General features: G+C 44.8%; 1 protein-coding gene across 1 annotated transcript in view; it reads left to right on the forward strand.

Moving 5' to 3' along the window:
* Positions 1,707-21,023, forward strand: part of BVES (blood vessel epicardial substance) — a 48,494-nt gene continuing 29,177 nt past the window's right edge. The window contains 5 exon segments of the mRNA XM_021390841.1: positions 1,707-1,924; positions 11,167-11,909; positions 13,699-13,807; positions 14,542-14,694; positions 14,696-14,717. Of these exon segments, the coding sequence (XP_021246516.1) occupies positions 11,419-11,909; positions 13,699-13,807; positions 14,542-14,694; positions 14,696-14,717 (775 nt within the window). The 5' untranslated portion in view covers positions 1,707-1,924; positions 11,167-11,418.

The raw sequence follows: 21,023 nt of genomic DNA on the forward strand, positions 1-21,023 counted from the left end.
AGATAATGGTCAAATTTATGCCTAAGGCAACTTGGGATGAATGTGAATAAGAAGTGGTTGTGCGCTTTCACTTCTCCCCAAATACAAAGAGCAAAAAGAGAAAAAAACATGAATCAGCATTGCCCCGAGTTTGTGCCAGTGAAGAAATCTCATAAAATCATAGAATATCAAGAGGGACCCATAAGGATCATCAAGTCTAGCCCCAGGCTCCACACAGAACCACCCAAAACTCAAGCCCTATATCTGAGACTGTTGTTCAGATGCTTCTTGAACTCTGGCAGCCTGGGGCCATGAGCACTTCCCTGGAGAGCCCACTCCAGCACCCGACCTCCCTCTGGTGAAGAACCTCTCCCTGATATCCAACCTGATTTTCCCCAAATCTCTCAAATGATGCTGCTGAAGTCAGACAAGTTGTAAAACAGCACATGTAGACTGTGTCTGAAAGGTAATTACTTGGAGTGACACTGTAAAACCCTCTAAATGTTTAATTAACTAAAAGAACCTTAATATGTACTTGATTAGACTGATAAAAAGACTTTTCTCTCTCAAAAATAATAGATATAAAAATAAGTACTGCAATCAGATAATGAAGTTTTGAATATACGTAACCAGGGATAGCTCTGGGTTAAAGTGTTCTGGCAGTTTTTTTTCTCAAGTTTTAGGAGAATTAACTGCTCCAAAATTTCACGCATCTTCTCCGGAAAACACAGAGCCCAGACTCTCAAATGAAGAAAACCACCCCTGAGAAAGTGAGGTCGCTGCGACGCTCACAAGGGCCCTGAGCCTTCTGTGAGAGCACAGCAGGCTGCTCAGAGCATGCACCCCTGCAGTCCGTGTCCATGTGTTGTGCTGCAAAATGAGCATGTCCGCCTGGCTCAAGACCTCAAGAGATGGCCACTAGCAGATGCGTGAGATCCTCCAGTTTTTTGTTTAAAAGGCACGTATTGCTCATGTTCCAGTGATTGAGAAATTGTTTCTGCAATACCAGGAGCTGCACGTGTAATAAACATGCTGTGATTTTTGGTGTATCAATAGCTGGTAGGTCTGTCTCCTTCAGTCTATTGACTGAACTCTTATCTACCTCCTCTAGACATAAAGCGATCACCAGGACAAATTTATGGCTAGCACACGTATTGACTCGGTACTGGTGGCTTTAACTGTGTTCTCGTTTGGAATGAAATGTCTGAGGGTTGCATATAAACAGATGCACAAGTCATTGAATGAGGACAGCGCTGAGGGCACAGATCTCCCCAGTACACTCCAAAGAGAGATGCTGCTGGGGTGGGCAGGTGAAAGAGAAGGGAATTGTATGTTTATTTGCAAAACAGTAGATCCCGACAATTTAACCCAAGACGGCAGTACAGAAGATGACTTCCTCTGCCGTGAAAGCCGAGGGGTTTGTTGGTTGATGATGTTTTTTCTTCTTTCGTGCAGGCACCGAGCCGGCAGAAATGAACCGCGAGCATTTCAAGGCACAAAAGTTTCGGAGGCGGCACAGCCGCCGGCTCTGCCCACCCCACACCCCGCGGGGACGCCCCGGCCCCCAGCGCGGCGGTACTGTAGCACGGCCCGGCTCCTCCTCCCGCCACCCGCCCCGCGCAGCCCCCAGCGCCCGCGGAAACGCCAAGAGCCCCGAAGGGAACCCCGCGGCCGGGCCGGGCAGCCCCGCAGCCCCCCGGGGCGGGCGGAAGGCGCCTGCGCGCTGCGGCCGCTCGCTGCCGGCCCCGGGCTGGCGCCTCCCGCAGCCCGCCGGCGGCTGCTGCCTATTTTAGTCACAGCGGCGGCGGGGGGCTGTGGCGGGACGCGGGCCGGGCGGGGGCTGCCGGCGCCGGGAGCCGCGAGGAGCGGAGTGCTCATTCCGTCCGTCCCGTCCATCCAGCCTGGAAACTTTGCTGAGGGCGCCCGGCAGGGGGCACGGGGACAGGTAAGCGGCCGCGGCGTGGTGCCGTGTCGGGGGGCGGTGCGAGGGGACCGGGCGAGGTGTCGGCGGAGAGCAACGCGAGCCCGGGGCGGCCACGGCGCGGCGGGAAGCGCGCTTCTCTCCGAAGTACTCTCCCGGGGCGTGCTTCGGGCTGGGGCCGCGTTCCGCAGAAGTGCGGTTCCTGCCCCCCGCCGGTGCGCCCGGCGCTGCCCGTGCACTGCCCCCGGGCGGGGCACGGAACCCTCCGGCTCGCCCCGTGCCTCACTGCCTGCAGGCATCCGCCTCTTTCCCGCCGTTAGCAAATGGAAGAACAGATGAGCCCTGAAATTAAGGTCTGGTTTTGTACGCGTGGTTGTTTCTTTGCGAGGAAACAGCTACAAGTGCTACAAAACACTTCTTTTTCCGAAGCTCTAATATATTTTTCCAAACATATTTCCAAAGTGTGGTGTTTTACCGCATTTTCTTCAGCTGCTCTGTACAGCTGTCGGTCACTGGACGGGCAAGCGCTTTGCGTAGCGGGCTGCTTGCAGCACTGAATCACAGACCACCGGGTGGTGGTACGGCCATGTCGCGATGAAATCTGCCTCCATCAGTCGGGCTTCCTGCCCCTCCCTTGGTGATGGCACCGGGAGTACATGTCTGCAGGTAAACGCGTCCTCGCTGCCCGCAGCGAAATCAGAAGCGGTTTCAGCATCTGTGGGGCTGATGCTGTTCAGGCTTCACACAAAGTTCCACACGGTGCTGCTTAGTGAAGCGGCTGAAAATTTCACGTGAGTGATTTTAAGAAAATGCCTTGGCTGCAAAATACCAAGTAATAGGGAGGATAGATGTTAAAGCTGAAGGAAATATGGAACAGGTGAATTTTGAAGGCAGACTTTGTGGCAAGAGAACATTTTATGATGAAAGTTGAGAACAAAGTTCATGAAGGATTCAGGAAAAGGCTCGTTGGCTGAACTGTGTTTCATCATTGAGTACAGCGTGCAGACTCTTCAGAGACAAGATTTTCTCTTACCATTTATCATGTTACGCTGCCCTGCAGAAGCAAGCTGGGGTCAGTGTCCCAGTGCCTGTCAGGGGTCTGCCCCTGCTGCTGTTGTGTTACTCTCTGGCACTCGGAGCGCTGCCTGTCGCAGATGGGAGGTGGTGCTAAACCCGAGCTCGGTGGCTGCTGTGCTGTGCTGTGCTGCTGGGCACGAAGAGCCATGTGACGTTGTCCCAACAGAGCGGTGCTTCTAACCCCGAGCCCTCCAATGAATAACGTCAGCAGCCCCACTAGGGCAGGCTTGCTACCTAGTGCTCCCTCTGTTTTACGTGCAGCGCTCTGTGACTCAGCATGCTGCGTATCCGGATGTGTAGCTGATGGCACTGCCCCTCCCTATCCAGTTCCATGTCCAGGTGTAGCACCAAGCCGTGTCCTTACGACTTTTGGGAAGTGAGGTTTGTGTCCCGTGGTGTGGCCAGATACAGGGGAAGCGTTCAGTCCAAAGGCACAGCTGCACGCAGCCACTCACACTGAGTCCATAGCTCACTGACGTAGTTCTACAGCATCTGTGAAACAGGCAGAGTGGTGAGGCGCTGGTACAGGCTGCCCGGGGAGGTGGGGGAGTCACCGTCCCTGGAGGCGTTCAGGAAGGGTGGAGATTGGCACTGAGGGACGTGATTATTGGGCATGGTGGTGGTGAGCTGGTGGTTGGAGTAGGTGATCTTGGCGATCTTTTCCAACCTTATTGATTCTGTGATTCTACGATTTACTGTAAAACACAGTACAACAGAACCACTGAGTTGCCACTTGCTCAGTGTTGCTCAGCATGCAAGTCTGGAACAAACTGATGCAAGTACATAATCCATAGTTAACAGTTTAAAAAAATTAAAACTGTCCTTCCATATTCATATTTCCTAGGAACAGAAGACTTTTTTTTTTTTTTTTTAAAGGGAGGTGGGGGAATATTTGTTACAAATACCATGTGCTCACTTTCCACAGTTTTGATTCAAATTGGAGGAAAATCTGTCATTTTTTTCTTGTCAGCTACCGCCTAGAGGAACAGCAGATAGCATCTCCAGCACCGGCTCTGCAGCCGTGGAGGATTGTGTTGTGTGCTTTACAGTGATAAATGAGCAGTCGTCCAAGTACTGTAATCTGTGTATAGTAGGCTGGTCTTTAAATATTTAAAGACTAAATAATAGCAGCTTTGCTGTATGCAGTGCTGCTAATGAACCTTAAACTATTCTGTGATGCTGCGGCTTTTCCTTCTCACTCACTGCCCCCACCCCTCCAGCTTTTTTCCACTTCTTAAAAAGATTAGGAGGGATTTGAGCAGATTGTAGGCAGAACCCGGCCTTCCCAGCTGCAGCTGAATGAACTGAAGCCCCACTGAGAGGCTCCTGCCCTGCTCTGGCTGCAGCAGGAGGGCAAGGCCAGGCCCAGGCTGCTGGTGGGGTGTTGGCCTGAGCCATGCCACCCCTGAGGAGGGACTGGAGCATCCCCAGCCCCATGCATGGGTAAGGTGACTGAAGGTCACTTCTGGTGACAGTTTTGACCATGGGAGCATGACCAGAGCAAGGCCTGGTGCTTGGCTGGTGCTCATTCCTCAGAGTGACCCAGAAGGCACTGAAATGCCACCGGTGCTTGAAGGGGCCCCAGCTACTTGTTTTGGTCCATAAGGTATGACAGTGCTGAGACATCGGTGAGACACAGAGCCCAAGGGAATGCAGATCCTCCTTCCTGCTCCCATGGGGAGCCTGCATCAAAGCAGCTCAGGCAGGTGGCCGCTTCCCGCCCTGCCTGCTGGAGCCATGATGTAGTGCAGGGAGAGCCGTGCTGCAGTGGCTCTGTGCTGCGATGAGGGTGCTCACCTGGAAGCATGTTCCTCAGGTGTGGATGCCACGTGTGTGTTTATCACCTTAAAGTATTCACTGAAAAGAGGCCATATTCTTTGAAAAGCATTGGCAGGAAGGGATTCTGTCTCCACACGGATGAAACTTTCTGCTGTAAGATCTATATGGGGAGTAATTTTAGAGACCTCTCTGCATTCAGTGTTTTCTGTTGTCTGAAGCAGCAATGCTCAGAAGGCTGGAGCACATCTCCTATAAAGGCAGGCTGAGGGAGCTGGGCTTGTACAGCCTGGAGAACAGAAAGCTCTGGGGAGACATCATTGTGGCCTTCCAGTATTTAAAGGGAGATTATGAACAGGAAGAAGACCAACATTTTACACCGTCTGATAGCAATAGGACAAGGGGGAATGGTTTTAAACTAAACAAGAGGAAGTTCAGGTTAGATGTTAGGAGGAAATTCTTTACTCAGAGGGCAGTGAAGTGCTGGCACAGGCTGCCCAGAGAGGCTGTGGGTGCCCCATTGCTGGAGGTGTTCAAGGCCAGGTTGGATGGAGCCCTGGGCAGCCTGAGCTGGTGGGAGGTGTCCCTACCTGCCTATGGCATAGGTTGGAATTTGATAGTCTTTAAGGTCCCTTCCAACCCAAACCATGCTGTGGTTCTGTGATTTCATTAGGAAATGAAATCATACACAGCTGTGCAGCTTTTTAAAACTTGCTGTATACTTTGTGCATACAAAATATAAAACAAAAGTCCAGAAGAAATTGCTGTGATCATCTAGCTTTGTATAGAATTAAAAAATGGAATCATAGCAAATGTAAATTTAGTTTTTACTGATAGCATACTCAGATTTATTTGATGCATCAGACAGAATCCTGACTTAATTACCAGCAAACGGAACTTCTGAAGTAATTCTATTAATTACCTTTGCTACCTGTGCTTGCATGTCTTTGTAATCTGAATATATCTAGTTTTATAATGACTGATTATTGTGGTATGTTTATCTTTTGGATCAGTCAGCCCTTTTCTTCCTCATCCTCCTTCCTTATCTTTCTGCTTCCTAAATAGATGCCACAGGTTGTGATGAGGTCACTGTAGCTTTCTGTACATTGTGTAGGCTGTGTTTTCTTGGGAAAGTAGTTTTTTGGCATTATAGTTACACTACTTTCTCTAGGACAGAGTCCCACAAAGTGCGAAATAAGCTAGGATTTGAGCTTGTGGTGTTGGTTGCTGTCCTGATTGCTGCATGCATTTGAGCCTGGATTGGTTTCAGGGGCTGTTTATCTGTAGAAACAGTGTGTTTGCCCATACTTGCCTTAAGGCACCTGGCCATACCTGTCTGTAGGTGCATAGTTCCCCTGTACTATGTGTTAGATAATGTATTGCTATCCAGGGCTTGGCCAACTCAGTCCCTCTGGGTATCTAACCCTAAGGGAGCAACTTGCTGAAGGACGGGAGCTTGGGGAAAGTGTGCTACTTAAACAGCCATTAAGAGAAATGTGCATTGGTAGTAGTTTCCAGAAACCTAATGGAAATAGAAGAAAGGGATTCTATTCTACTAATGACCTGCTGAACAAAACACTATTGCATTATGTTAGAGAAAGTGCTTGCTAAAATTAAAGAGCAGCTTCTCTTTATGCCTAAAAGATGGCTAGACAGAATGAGACATCCTAGCCCAGGTGGGGTTCTTGGAACTCACCCTTTGGATGCTGAGGGTGTGGGACCCCAGCTATGGGATCCCTGGCTCCCCTCTGCATGCCTGGAGCAGTGACTGCCAGGCCAGCCTGCACATAGATGGCTAAACCAGTGAGACAAAGCCGCTAAAAGCAGCATAATCTCACTCTGAGTATACAAGTATGTGCACCGGAACATCTTCCCTGTGGTGGCAAAGCTGTAGCAATGTAGATCAGCAGGCTGACTGCAAGGTCAGCTCGTGGGGTTCCAGCTCTTGTTGAATTTGTAGTGTGAAGTCCTGAGGGCTACCTTCCTGAATATGGAGGGTAAAGCAGCTAAGGAATAGAGTATTCCATCTGGATAGCTTTACTTTTGACTTAATTAAAAAGGCCAACAAGATAAATGCTTGTGGCCGCAAGGTTGGTTTTATTTTTGAGGGGAGTGAGTGTTCAGAAATTACTGTGATTCAAGCACAGTAATTAATATTTCTCATAATTGACTTTGAGTCATCAATGGCAAAAATGGGGTGAAGTATGTTCTTAAGTAAATTACAATTTATGTAACTGGTGATTCTCTGTGGGAGTGCTGTGGTGAGTGGGGAAAATGCCCATTTGGGGAGATCATACAATGTGCATGCAAATAACAGCACAAATTCATTCTGTTCTGTCCATTTTAATATTCTGTTCATCTGAAGTTTTCAGTTGCTGGCTAGCATTTATCTCAGAGAATATACTTGAGATATCCCCTTTAATGCCTGAAGCTGCAGCAAACCTATTAATTTTATCACTGTCTGATGACAGCTTAGCTCTTTCAGAAAAGCTGTGGGTTGTTGTAAGTCTGTGCTGCTGAATGTCACTTGCATCTCCAGTTGGGGCTGATTTTTCTCCATGCTTGAGGAAGAAGGACTTGCAGTGAGGTGAAATTCCCAAAAATGCTTTGGTAATCCCACCTGTGCACAAGGTATGTCTTCTTTCTGGACTGGGAGATCTTGCCCAGGCATCTTCGTCTCCAGCAGCCTGCAGCCATCAAGTCGTGTCGTTCTGAGCATGGTAGCTACGTGGTGGGGGCTGCAGCAAGGCTTGGGGACACATGTGTGCATGAGGTGCAATTTCTTTGCCTTAGCAGGGGACAGAGTAGAAAGGATTGGACATTTACTTGGGGAAGATGTACTTCTCCAAGTTCTCCCCCTACGTTTGCAGTAGATGAATGGTTTAATTATAATGACTGGCCTGAAGCCCTCAAGAGTGTAAATTCTGGAGCTATAGGAACTATAAAGAAAAATGTGAAAGGCCTTATCTAGCATTAAATACCAGTCAAAATTGAAAATTGTCTGTACTCCAATCCATCCATACTATCCTCTCTGTTCAAGTTAATACTTCTTAAAAACTGTCAAAAAACATGGCTTGCAAATCTTAGGATACTTTGATTAAAACAAGTGAACCCGCTCTTTCTGCCTGTAGTTCACCTGCTGCAAGCATGGCCACAGCCCTGAGGAGCCACCTGCATGAAGCAGTGTTCTTCAGTGCTTCCAGAGGGTTTGTTTTGGCTGTCCAGCTCAAGTATGGAGTGTTGGTTGATGAAAATCTCAACATACAGCAGCAATGTGTGCTTTGCAGCCTGGAAAGCCAACTGTGTCCTGAGCTGCATCACAAGAGCGGTTGTCAGCAGGGAGAGGGAGATGATTGTCCCCCACTGCTCTGCTCTTCTGAGGCTCCACCTGCATCCAAGCCAGGGGCCCCCAGCATAACAAAAATGTGGAGCTGTTGGTGCAGGTCCAGAGGAGGCCACAAAGATGATCAAAGCACCTCTCTTACGGAGATGGGCTGGAAGAGTTGAGGCTGTTCAGTATGGAGAAGTCTCTGAGGGGGCCTTACAGTGGGCTTACAGTACCTAAAGGGGGCCTTCAGGGAAGCTGGAGAGGGACTCTGTTGGGGGGTGCAGTGATAGGACAAAGGGTAATGGCTTTAAACATAAAGAGGGGAGATTTATATTAGATATTAGGAGGAAATTCTTTACTCAGAGGGTGGTGAGGTGCTGGCACAGCTGCCCAGAGAAGCTGTGGGTGCCCCATCCCTGGAGGTGCTCAAGGCCAGGTTGGATGGGGCCCTGGGCAGCCTGAGCTGGGGGGTGGCAGCCCTGCCCATAGCAGGTGGGCTGGATCTGGATGGCCTTTAAGTTCCCTCCCAGCCCAAACCATTCTGTGATGCTGTGATTCTATGAAGTAGCTCAGGAGAGTTCCACGTTGGTGAGACTGTCTTCTGTGTGAATGTTTGCCCAATATCACATGCATTTCCTCTTGTCTGGAGGAAGGGAGGTCCTCTACAGCAGTAGATGTTCTCACTGTGCAAAATTTAAATAAATGGGAATTTTGCATACAGTGGTTTTGAAATATATGTTCCATTCCAAAAATACTTAGAAATACAGGGCATTTTTGGAGTGGGGTCTTTGACTTTGTGTATGATGACCATCTGTCTGTGTTTTACTGGTATGCTGTTCTTCCAAATTTGCTTTGACCCATCTTGTCGCAAACAGATGTTTTACAGCAGTGCTCTGTGATGTAGTGCGGGTAGACTATGAATGCTGTAAGTGGATTGGAAATTGCACAAATTTTGTGAAATTATTGCAATGTCATGAGACGTTACAAGAAAAAAGATGTTGGAAGTGGAAAGTAGGTCGCAGTACAGATCCACAGTGTGAATCTGTATTTGTGTTTGTGGATTGTGTTATGTATACAGTTCCCATGTAACATCTCAGTCATTATCCCATTCAAAACACTGAATTTTGTGTGGAAATTAGGATATTGATGAGAATTGGCTGGTACAAAATGTTGTCAATAGAGAAGTATTAACAGTAATGTATGTTACCAGTGATTGTATTTTAAAAAAAAAAAAAAAAGGCAAAAACCTCATCTGTGACTTTGACAGTTCAGTGAAAATGCTGCAGGGATTCAGAACAAAAGGTCTGGGACATGTCTATTTATCCTGCATCTGTTTTACTTTCTTTCAGTACAGAAATCTCACCCCTTGATCATAGAAGTGCTACCTAAAATTCCGAGTGCTCTTCCATGCCTAGATAACTGCTTTTAGGCCAATACGATTCTGAACTCCCATTCTCTAGTGCTAAATCCTACGCCCAGGTGGAATTCAGTAACAGTTCTGTTGGCAGAGAACGGTGTTTGGGTAAAGAGGCAAACACCTGAACTTACAGCTGCTAAGTGGCTCTTTCCTGTAATGAGGATCTTCCTACCAAAGTAGGATGCAGAGCACCTTGACTTTGGAAAAAGTTCCCTTTTTTCAGCTTTGACATTTTGATAGACCAGTGATTTCTCAGCCCTGTTCCCAAAGAAGGAGAGGTCTTCTCCTAAGCTGTTCTTCTGAACAGACACATCAGGAGTTCAGGATTTATGTCTTCACATTAGTATTTTTTTAATTATGAATTTGATGTCAGATTTTGAGTAAGTTGAAAGAAGCAAAGGTGTTGCAGTTAGGAAATGTGATGTGGCTTTGCTCTGTGAATTTCTTAGATCTGTCACTGTTTTTTTGTTTTGTTTTAAAAAAAAGAAGGCACCGAAAGCCTTGCTGAATGATACTTGAATGCTTCATTGCACCTGCACTACTTGTTTTAAGTGTTGACTTCTGTGGCTCTTGGGAAAAAAGTAGCTACCTTTTGATATTCTAGAGAATCTAATAATTTGAATAGCAAGATCTTGTTAGCTTCTCTGTTCTACGAGGAAAAGAAACAGGCATCTAAAGACCTTCAGTTCTGTTTACACTACTGATAGGCTAATGCTCTGGTTTTGAACTTTCTAGTGCTTCTAATCTCTCACTGAAACACGTTTTTTTTTCTCTTTAAAAGACAGACAAAGAAAGCAGATTTTATTTGTTTTGTTTTTTAATGCTTTTCAGTTGTGTATCTTACTTTTTATTAAACTATCAGGAATAGATTGTATTATAGAAAAAAAGTAGCATTTTCAACATTTTACAGTGCTGACTTATAAAATTATGTGGCCCATAGCATGAAATGATATAAACTAGAACATTTAACTGTTATTAAACTGTTCTATAAATGCCTTTTGAAAAGTATTTTGAAGGATGACTTGCTTCACATTCACTATCACGATCTGTTCTAAGCTACTTTTAGATTTTGTAGTCTTCCTTATATATGACAGCTTTTTGCTGTCTGTCCTTGTAGGAGAAAAGCACATGCCCTGTGATGCTCAGGTTTCCCATACTGGGATATTTGGGATGTAGTTTGTTGTCTCCAGGGACAAAGCAGCTTTGCTGGACTCATGAATGGTAACGTAAGGCCAAAGAGGAGAAAGGAAACTGGTTTGACAGAAATCCAGAGGGACATGGAGGAAGTGAGCAAGGGACAACTTGTTCGTCATCTTTTTTTGTTCCCGAACAAGGAAAGGCATTAGATGAGACACTCAGGTGACAGGCTCAGGACCAACAAACACAACCACTTTCTCAGCACTTAGGCTGTGGAAAGACTTGTCTGTGGATGTTATGTACACGTTTACATGGACTCAGTGGCAATTTGATAGCTCCTGCGTGCTTTGTGTGTACAAAACCACAGCCTTCAACAGGATGAGTATTGAGGTTTGATCCTGGAATCATAGGGATGCAAGGGAAATTGGTTGATTGTAATGCAGTCTGTGGTTTTAGACAATAAAAGCTTTGATTGTGTTCAATTGATGAAAATCACTTTATAAGTAATTCATCTTTTCTTCACTTGTCCAGATCAGATAAAACTACAGATGACATGGCCAAAGTCAAGACAGCGCATGAACTGATGAGAAACAGCATTGCCTTCTGAGAACATTAGCCTCCTATTTTCTGGAAATCCTAAGTGCAACTTTACTACCAAAAGAGACCCTGATATTATGTGATCATTGAGCAGTTTGCAGGAATGGAAAAGCAAAGGACTCCACTGTCTGTATCGCATCAATAACAATTTCAAAGATTCAGCTGAATCAAAAAATTAGTCCAGCCATGGGCGAAAATGCAAGTTTTTGGGAAAGCTTGATATACGCGCATCCCACGTGTGTCAACTGGAAGCAAGAGGCAGAGGGATCTATCTACCACCTAGCTAGTATTCTCTTTGTTGTTGGCTTCATGGGTGGAAGTGGATTCTTTGGGCTTCTCTATGTCTTCAGTTTGCTTGGATTAGGCTTCCTCTGCTCTTCTGTTTGGGCTTGGCTGGATGTCTGTGCTGCTGATATATTCTCCTGGAATTTTATACTATTTGCTATATGCTTTGTACAATTCATTTATGTTACCTACCAAGTTCGGAGTGTTTCCTTTGACAAAGAATTTCAGGAACTCTACAGCGCTCTCTTCCAGCCTTTAGGAATTTCCTTAACTGTCTACAGGAAGATTGTCTTGTGCTGTGATGCAGAAGTGGTTACCCTGGAGAAGGAGCACTGTTATGCTATGCAGGGCAAAACACCTATTGACAAACTGTCCTTGCTTGTATCAGGCAGGTTTGTATCAGTTTGCTCAGACTTGCTTACTGCAAGTGTCTTCCCCTCCCTTTCTTGAAAATGAAAGCAAAAATTGCCTCATTTGTGTATTGTTTGTTCATTTTCCAGTACAGTAGATTAAATATTAATGCAAGTAATATAAATATTAATAGGCTAAATACACTTGTCTAAGACAACACTAACGTAGAAACACTAAGCATAAAATCTGTATTAGCCTAAAAAAAAGGATTTTAAATCATCTTTTTCTAGAGCACTGTATCACAATGCTTAACAGGTTAGGCACATAGAGGGAACAAGTGTATGCCCCAATCTTAGGCTGTGTTTTGCTGTCTGTTGCTTAGCTGATGAACACAGCATCTTTCTTATTTTTCTGTAGCAGTATAATCTGAAGCAAGACTGAAGTGTAGTTGAGAAACTGAATATACAGAAGTAAATGGTCTAATAGAGTATACTGACTTTGCTATAGACTGTATTTAGAAGAAGGGAGGTAATAAGGGAGAGAATAAGGTCTCATAGCATGCTTCCGCTGCAATGAGATGTAGTTAAGCCCTATCCAGAACTCACATAACTGACTCTACAGTTACTGTATGCTGTGGCCTTTTGTTAGACCCCAAGACAATAAATCCAGCTGCTTGAACTCCCTGCTCACTGGATGCCCTTTTTAACAACCTTGCTGATGCTTTCCTGAAAGGAAATACTTGCTGAAGTACTGTATGCAGTGGTCCTGGGCCGCCACAATGGTAGATGAGATACGCATAGATGATGGCTGTGGTCTGAGTTTGATGGGACACTTTGTAGGTGCATTTTGGCAGCCTGCTGCATATGCAGATAGAATCTGTGAGCTGCTTGAAGCTCATTCAGTACTACTGGCAATGAACAATATGGATCTCAAGTAGTTAGCCTTACAGAAACCCAACTTTGGAGCATTCTCTGTAGCTGTCTAGAAAGTACCATGTGGAGGTTGCTTTTGGACACAGTCATACTGAGAGAGAGAGATGCCCATCCTTCTATATGCCCAGCCATGCCATAGCCATGCAGGGAGTTCCTTCTGTGCTCCTTCAGGTGCTGTAGGGCTGCCGCTTGCACTTTTGCAAGTGCACAGCAGATGTAAAGTGGGAACACCTGCAGCTTGCTTTGAGGTTCAAGCAAGCATTTCCGTCTCATGGCCTTCAAACTTATATAAAATTCTTAAAACGAAAAATTGTCAAAGAAAGATTTTCTTTGGCACTTGCAGAAGGCCACAGCATTCAGACAGATGCCATACCTCCGTTCTGTCTCCTGCCTCCAGAGACAGTCTTGTGGCAGTGTAATTCCTGTCCAGCACAAGGAGAGCCCTGCACAGTGCATGACGTGGGGACCTCCTGCCTCACACTCTCTGTCTTTGCCACTTTATTCCCTGTCAACTGTATGTTTGCTATACCTAAAGCATATCCTTATGGCTTTCAAGGGAAGGAGGCAACCGGTGCTGTGTGTGTTGGTCTTTCACCTTGCCAGCGCACACTAGCATTTTATAAGCAAGCTTGCATGTTGCTGCCCCAGAGAGAATAGTGTGTGACCTGAGTATGGCCTGGAATTTTGGCTGCATGATGGTCTAGTATTCTCTTTCAACTAGTCTGATCCAACTGAGTTAAAAAAATGTAGTGCAATTAGTACAGAGTCAGCCAGTGGTTGTTTTTTTCATGCTATCAAAGCTATGATTAAACTCTTCACCTAATAGAAGTAACATCTTGTTGCAGTTGTTGCTGCTGTACACATAGTACTAACAAATTAACACGTCTTATCTTGGTAGGATCAGAGTGACAGTTGATGGGGAGTTTCTGCATTATATTTTTCCTCTTCAATTTCTGGATTCTCCTGAATGGGATTCACTGAGACCCACAGAAGAGGGAATTTTCCAGGTAAAAGTGGAGGGGTTTTTTGAGTACCATAGAAAACTGTTCAAGCACAAATTGTTTTAGAAATAACTTCATTTACTTGTGGGTGACATCTGTGAAATCAAACATCTGGCATTCTGTCCTGTTGGGGAAGGATGTCCATTGGACTGGTCGTGCTGTTTGTATTTTATTTTCTGTTTGCATCCTGATAGCACAAATGAGTGTTTCCTAAAAGCTAATCCAAGAGGTGAACTCTTGTTTGCATTTGTTGGCTGTGCTAAAATAGCTAAAATACCCAAGAAACCATATCCACGGGAGGTGGGGAGAAGGTGCTTTACCCACAGGAGGTGAAATTCAGGGCATGCTGGCTGTAGTACCACGTGGCATGGGGGCATAGCGAGGGACATGGCATCCTTCCAGCCTGTCACCTGTGAGCCCCTGCACTGTTGTCAGTTGGCTGGCAGCCGGGTGACAAGCTGGTCACACCTCAGAAAGGCAAGTGGCCCTTGTAGGGAGCTTTTCAGACCTGCTTTGCCAGTGCTGGCTGCTGAGGACAAAGCAGGGCTGTGCATCCTGCTTCAGCTGTCATGCACAGCACAGGTGTGCTCATTCTGCTCACTGCTGCCAGGAAGTACAGCCTCGGGTGTCCCGTCCCTGTCAAGCCCCTCGTTTGCCTTTTGCAGCCCCGCACAAATAGATTAAATGGCAGCAGATACAAAGGCATAATAATTAGCTGATTTTAATTTTCTGTTCTCTAGGTAACGCTTACAGCAGAGACAGATTGTCGGTATGTGGCCTGGAGGAGAAAGAAGCTGTACTTGCTGTTTGCTAAGCACCGTTTCATCTCACGCCTGTTCTCAATTTTAATCGGGAGCGACATCGCCGAAAAACTGTATGCCCTGAACGACAGGGTGCATGTGGGGAAAGGGTTTAGGTATGACATTCGCTTGCCCAACTTCTACCACACTTCGCTCCCCGAGACACCCCCAGTGCCACCCCCCCGCCGCCTGCAGAGGAGGTCCTCGGGGCGGCCACGGCCGAGTGTCCCCAATTGCAGCTCCCCCAGGAAGCAGTAGCATGGGGATGTACTTGCTGACCATTCCCAGAGCTGATAGGGGAAGCGTCTGAGTGGAGAGATGAAGTGAAAGGAGACTCAGTAACACCAAATTTGACTGAAGTGCCACTTACTTTTGCTGGAGTAGCTTGAATTTTTCCTGTAGAGCCAGCTGGTTGGCTTGTGCATTCTGACTACTCGTGCAATATGTTTTGTTTCTGTTGATTCTTCTGTTGATCTTCTTACTTCAGGAGGAAAACAAATGATAATAGGCTGGAGTTTTATTGTAATTGTGGCAGCCTCTGTGTAGTGTTTGTTTAAAAAAAAAAAAAAAAAAAACAAAAAAAAACCACAAAACCAACCAACTCTAACCACAGTATTTGTGATTATACTTTCTCTGAATTACTTGCTGTAATAAAATACACAGTTCTACATTAATGCAAACAACCAAGCTGTCTTCAACACACAGCAACCTGCTTCTAGCATTGAATTTATGCCATGTGAGCCTTGTTCCAATTAGCATGAAGAATGTTACAGAAAAAGACAAAGCAACTAGTTGTATTGTTCTTTTTGAAGACCTGAAAGAGTTTGAAGTGCTCAAATTCTTCTAACAAACAAACAAACACAATAAAACAACAAATCTTGTCCCATGGGCGATCACTTTCTCTCAGGCTGTCCTAAAAGGGCATTATGTGAAAACAAGCATCAATGTAATTACTGGCATTGGAAAAGTAAAGCAGTTAATTGCTGCAAATACGTACTAGGGAAATGATTGTGCAGTGTTTCCAATAGAATGTAATGCTACAGGACCTGGACTTCCAGGATGTAAGTGCCATTCATGACGTGTACAATAAATATTGTTAATCAATCAGCTGTCAAACCATGGGAGTTTGTTTTACAGTATCCTTTTTAGCCAGGTTTGTCAGGAAGAAATTAAGAAAGAGCTGCAGCAACAAAACAATTTCGAGCTGAAGCCTCCTTGCTTAGCTTCCAGAGTCGTTTCTCTGTGCCTATGAAATTCTTGATTTAAAATGTATTCTCTCCCTAAATCTATGGTGTTTTAGTAAAATAAGGGAGTATCACATCAAGCTTAAGTGGGAGAAAGTGGGTTCTGAACCTTGAGGTCACTCTGCCTTTGGGGAGAAGAGTTTGAATGTCTTTTCTAAGTCACCTTCCTGCTGCTATGCTTGACGCATGCCAGTAATCCAAAAATAAGAAGCATTACTATTTTATGAGACTGTATTGCTGCTTGATAGATCTCGAGGTAGATCACTTTTTTAATATTTAAAATAAAAAATTGCTGTGCTGTTTGGTAGGACAACTACTTTGTATTTGTGTGTGTGCAGGTGCATGTTTGAGTTCAGATCCTGAAGGCTGGATGGCTTAGCACAGTGTTGCAACCTCACGCTTGAAAGGTAATCGGGCAGTGTGTATACAACAAATCTGTTAGAAGGGGTCTGAAACAGCACCTGTTTGCATGGCCTTCAGTGTATAACAGTGCTGTCCACATTCTCCTTTTAGCTTTAGGTCCCTTCCTCAGAGAGAGAAATCTGCTGGGCATAAATAGCAGAGCATGTAATGTCATAATCCCCAAATCTTGCTAACAGCCTTCCACATTACGTATTTTGTGTTTGTTACACTGTGAAACCGCTGCCATTTCCTTGGTCAGAAGAGAATTGTTAAAATGTGAGAGGAGAATTCACCAACAGCTGTTGAAGGCCGGCTTAGGAAACAACTGAGGCACCAAGTTCCAGAGCCCGGGAACACGTTAGGGGCACGGCTGCACGCCCTGGTTGGACAGTGCTCACTGGGTGACAGTGAAGGGATGGGGCAGCAGGTTGTGTGGTGCCACTCAGAGTGGTCTCTCCAATGCTGTGATCAGCATCATGGGTCCACCTTTAGCGGCAGTGAGGAGCCCGTCCTCTCAAATGGACGTGTCCTCGTGTCACACCTTGCAGTCACACCTCTGCAGACCCGCTGGGATCTTGCTGGTTGCCACTCTGTGTGCTGAGGGGCTTTTGCACTCTTTGTTGATGATTTAAAGTAGCCCCCCCCAAACTCCCTTTCTGGTGAAATACCCAAAATTTACACATTGTCCTTGGTATAAAATGTGTTGGACCAAGTTGAAGTTTATATTTACCTTTTTATATATTAACAGTCCACAAACATAAAAAGATCATAGTCTAGAAACACAAAAAGATGGGGTTCTAGTGTAAGGCAGAATACAAAGCTTAGTGCTCTTCTCAGTATTCTTGAATATATGGACTCGTCCCATATATATCTAATAGAAAACTTGCCTTAAATAGGGCCAGCATGATCATCTTTAAAATAAAACCAAGGAGTCACGTCCACCCATTTCTGTATCAAGCATATATATTCTGTTTAAGCTATAGCACACTGCTTAGAGAGAGACCTGTTCTGCAGTGATAGGTGCTCCTTTACATACTTGGGTATTTTTTTCTTCTTTGTGACTAGCGTGTGCGGTAGTGTCAGTCATTTTTCCAACCACAGCCGTTTGTGATGCTTTGGTTGAATCAGTTACCATCAGTAATCTCTACTAGGATATGGCTGAGTCAATATCTGAATATCTGAATAAATGGTCTTGTTTGTCTTTTGATACTATGCTTTTGGGGCTTTGAGTCACCTTCTAAAAATCATTTCCCGTTTTTGAGCATCTGTTTGAGTCATGACTAGCAGAACATTTTGACTGTAGAATTCAGGGCATATATCTACAATAAAATACATATACACAAAAGGACTGGGAGTGAGACACCAAGCCTTCTCCACCCCTGTTTTTTGAGTCTTGACAGTGCTCCTAAAATGTACTGTAGAATACTCTCTGGTATGTGATTCATAAAATTATATTTTGGGAGATCTGCATAATTTACCCTAAGTAAAGAAGTAGTCATACTGATGTCAGTGAAATAATACAATCTTTTGTGATGTCATATGCGCCCAGTTCTGATTTATAGGTTAGTGAACATCTGGAGCATGATGAAGCTCTGCCTTGAGCATTATCCAGGTTGTGCCTATGTTATTACTCAGGAATAGCTTCGGGAGGGGATCCAGCCCCTTAAGAATTGGTTTAAGTGAAAGGATAATTGCCTTAATACTGCTTTGTGAACTGAGGATGCTATCATGAATCCTCTTCTTGCTCAGCAGACTTTACTCACGTTTTATGTTTTGAACAGTTCCGTAATCTACTGCAAGGCCATGTCTATAGTTGTATGCATTTACAGGTAAGAGCAGCAGAATCTGGTGCACATGGTTGTTTGCTTATTCATCTGCATCTGTTCACAGAACATCATGCTGGAATCACCCTTCCAGCCTGCAGAAGGATTCAAATTTCATATTACTGCACATGCCAAAAAACTACGTAAGTGAGGACAGTCAGAAGAGCCAAAAAAAAAAAAAAAGAGTTCCACTCAGCTTTATAGAGGTCTTATCCAGGAGAGGGTTTGTTGGTTGTTAGCATGAGATCTTCAAAGCAGGTCTTCCCTATCTGGGGGCTCTGGGGGTGGTTGACTGCAGTCCTTTGGCAGAGCAGTGCACATCTGATAAATGCCTTAAAGAACCATGGGAGTGACCCTGAGACTGACCCTGCAGTTCATTGGGAACTGCTTGCTTAATGAGCAGTAGTGTAAGTGCAGGGAACAGATTCTGAGGGATGCTTTTACTCCAGGATGCAACACTCAACACAACACCAGAAGAGAATGTATCTCTGTGTACCTTTATAACTAATATGCTATGCAAGGTAAATTGAATGTCCTTAGTGAAAAAGAATATTTGATGTGGTTGCCTGTGATAGAAGAGGCTGGACTGAAGGCTGAGGAGGGCCAGCCCAGTCCTAAGTTTTCAAGAATTAATTGCCTTGCAGACATGGGAGAGTGATCAAAGGAAACTCAGTAATGCAAATAATTGTTTTAAACTATACACCTGTGTATGACCTCTGCTAGGATAATGCTGGGAAAGCTGGATGCAGGCTTGGGTGAAGTCATCGTTTCATCAGACCTCTAAAAAGACATAAGCTTGCAATAATTAAATATGTTGATGAAACATTGCCAGCAAAAAAAAAAAAAAAAAAAAAGTGCTCAGTATTCAATTATTGCAAATGATAAATATAATCCATATTTTGACTCCACATACATGGCAAATTAAAATACAATGTAGTACTCACATAAACAGATCTTGCAATCCATCTGTTAAAAGTTAAAAGAATCCATAAGCTAATTGGATAGAAGCAAACTGTTTGAATAGACAAAAAGAAATGAACATCTATTTGCTGAATCCACATTAGCAGATTAAATATTTTCCTTTCTCTCTATCCCTCTGATAACAGGGTGCATATTTGTCTGCCCCATAGTGTTACTGCATTACTGGATTTTTTTTACAATACAACAAAGTAAATACCCTATTAAGCTTGTTTGTTAATCTCTCTTGAAAATACATACTGATCTTACATTAATGCACATAAATAGATAATAAGTTCAGGTTTCCCAAGGGAACACACCCATTTGTTTTCTGTTTGTCCAAATCACGTTAACTTTTCTTTCTGGTAGATTTTTGTGGGTCAGCAGATGTGGTGTTGACGTAGTCAGAAGTAAATGGCTGAAAAAAGAGAAAGGTGGCTGAGCAGTGCTTGAATGCTGTGGTATTAATGGCCTGGATTACAGCTTTGAGCATATTGTGCATTAAAATAGCAAAGTGAGTTAGCAAATAGTTCTTAATAATTCAGATTATTAATACCACAAATCAAAACATAGAGGTGCTGAAGAACTGTTTGCTAACTCACATCGTATTTCACTGTTTACAGTCTGCATCTTGTGTTCTGTGTGAGCCAAAAGAGTTAACTGAGCTCAGCATGGAAATACCTCCCAGTGCATCAAGATGTGCAGGTGGAGCTCCATATGTCCTCACTGCTGTGTAAGAGTGAGGCACCACCAGGAGCTGGCTGCTCCTGGGGACCAGATGGAACTGCAGGGAGCACTGCGTGGGGACAGGTCTGCAGGGTTCAGGGTCACAACTACCATGACAACTGGCAAAGCCCTTCACTGAGTAGCTTTGCAGGTGGTTCTGCAGCGGGGGGGTTTCACCCAAATCATCATTCTGCAAGCCACGAGTGCTGTTAGACATTGCCATCAACTGGGGAGAAGGTGGTGTGTTCCCAAAACCTCCTGGGAGCAGAAGGACTTTAGAGCAGCTGTTCTGTTGTGGATTCCCAGACATTGTCCCATCCACCACAGCTCCTAATTAAAGGGATCTTTGGTGTCTTGTGGGGATAGCAATATTTCCCCAGATCAGGGGGGTTTTTGCAGATGATTGAGAACGCAGACACTGATGTCATATAAATAAACAAGCACAATGAAACAGTGGTGGTAAATAACTATTTTAGCCATGAATCTCTTTAGTTTTCATTGTATCCACCAGTAATTCTCACCCAAACTCATGTAAAGCCTGGGGGATGTGGTAGTTTTCCAGAAGAAAGGCGTAAAGGTCCCTTAGGCTGAGCAAGATGCTGAAGCCGGAAATCCTGTTCATGGCTAAGTGCTCTAAGTGCCAGCTGCATGACTGCATGGAAGTGGGCAGCACCATCACATCCTCCATCTTCCTGCTGCAAGAGCAGTGCAGCAGGTCAGTGCTCTGAAAGGACACATCTGGGTGCTCACCACTGAGAAGGGAGCGGGCTCTGTGATGCTGGGTAGGCAGAGAGCTGCCTGGTGCCAGAGTTCTGTAGGTGTTAGTAAGTAACACACAGGAAAATCCAGATACTCAGCACTGGATATGGGCTTGTGGGGCTCCATGAGCAGGATGTGGGCAGGTGAGCTATGGTGTGGCCTTAAAGCCCATTAGGTACTCTCCATATCTGCCCATGTACATTCTCAAACACTGTGGTAAATGCAAAATGACTTATCCCCTAAAAAAGTGAAGCAATCCAGTCCACATCTGATAGGATATATGAGTATTGGTGTCAGCAATTGGTATAAAATAGCTCCTGGGCTGGAAATCTGTACTCAGATTGGTCCATTTCAATTCATGTTAAAAGCTTTAAAATTTGTAGTTGTAGCAGATATTCTATTTTACTATGAGATTTAGCTTAGAAAAAAAATATTTTGAATACTTATTTTGAATATGAGGCAAAAGTGTCCTGTTTTTGTTGGCAGAAAGGTAGGGCTCTCCCAGGTGACT

The sequence above is a fragment of the Numida meleagris genome, chromosome 3 (genome assembly GCF_002078875.1).
Source record: "Numida meleagris isolate 19003 breed g44 Domestic line chromosome 3, NumMel1.0, whole genome shotgun sequence".
Lineage (NCBI taxonomy): Eukaryota > Metazoa > Chordata > Aves > Galliformes > Numididae > Numida > Numida meleagris.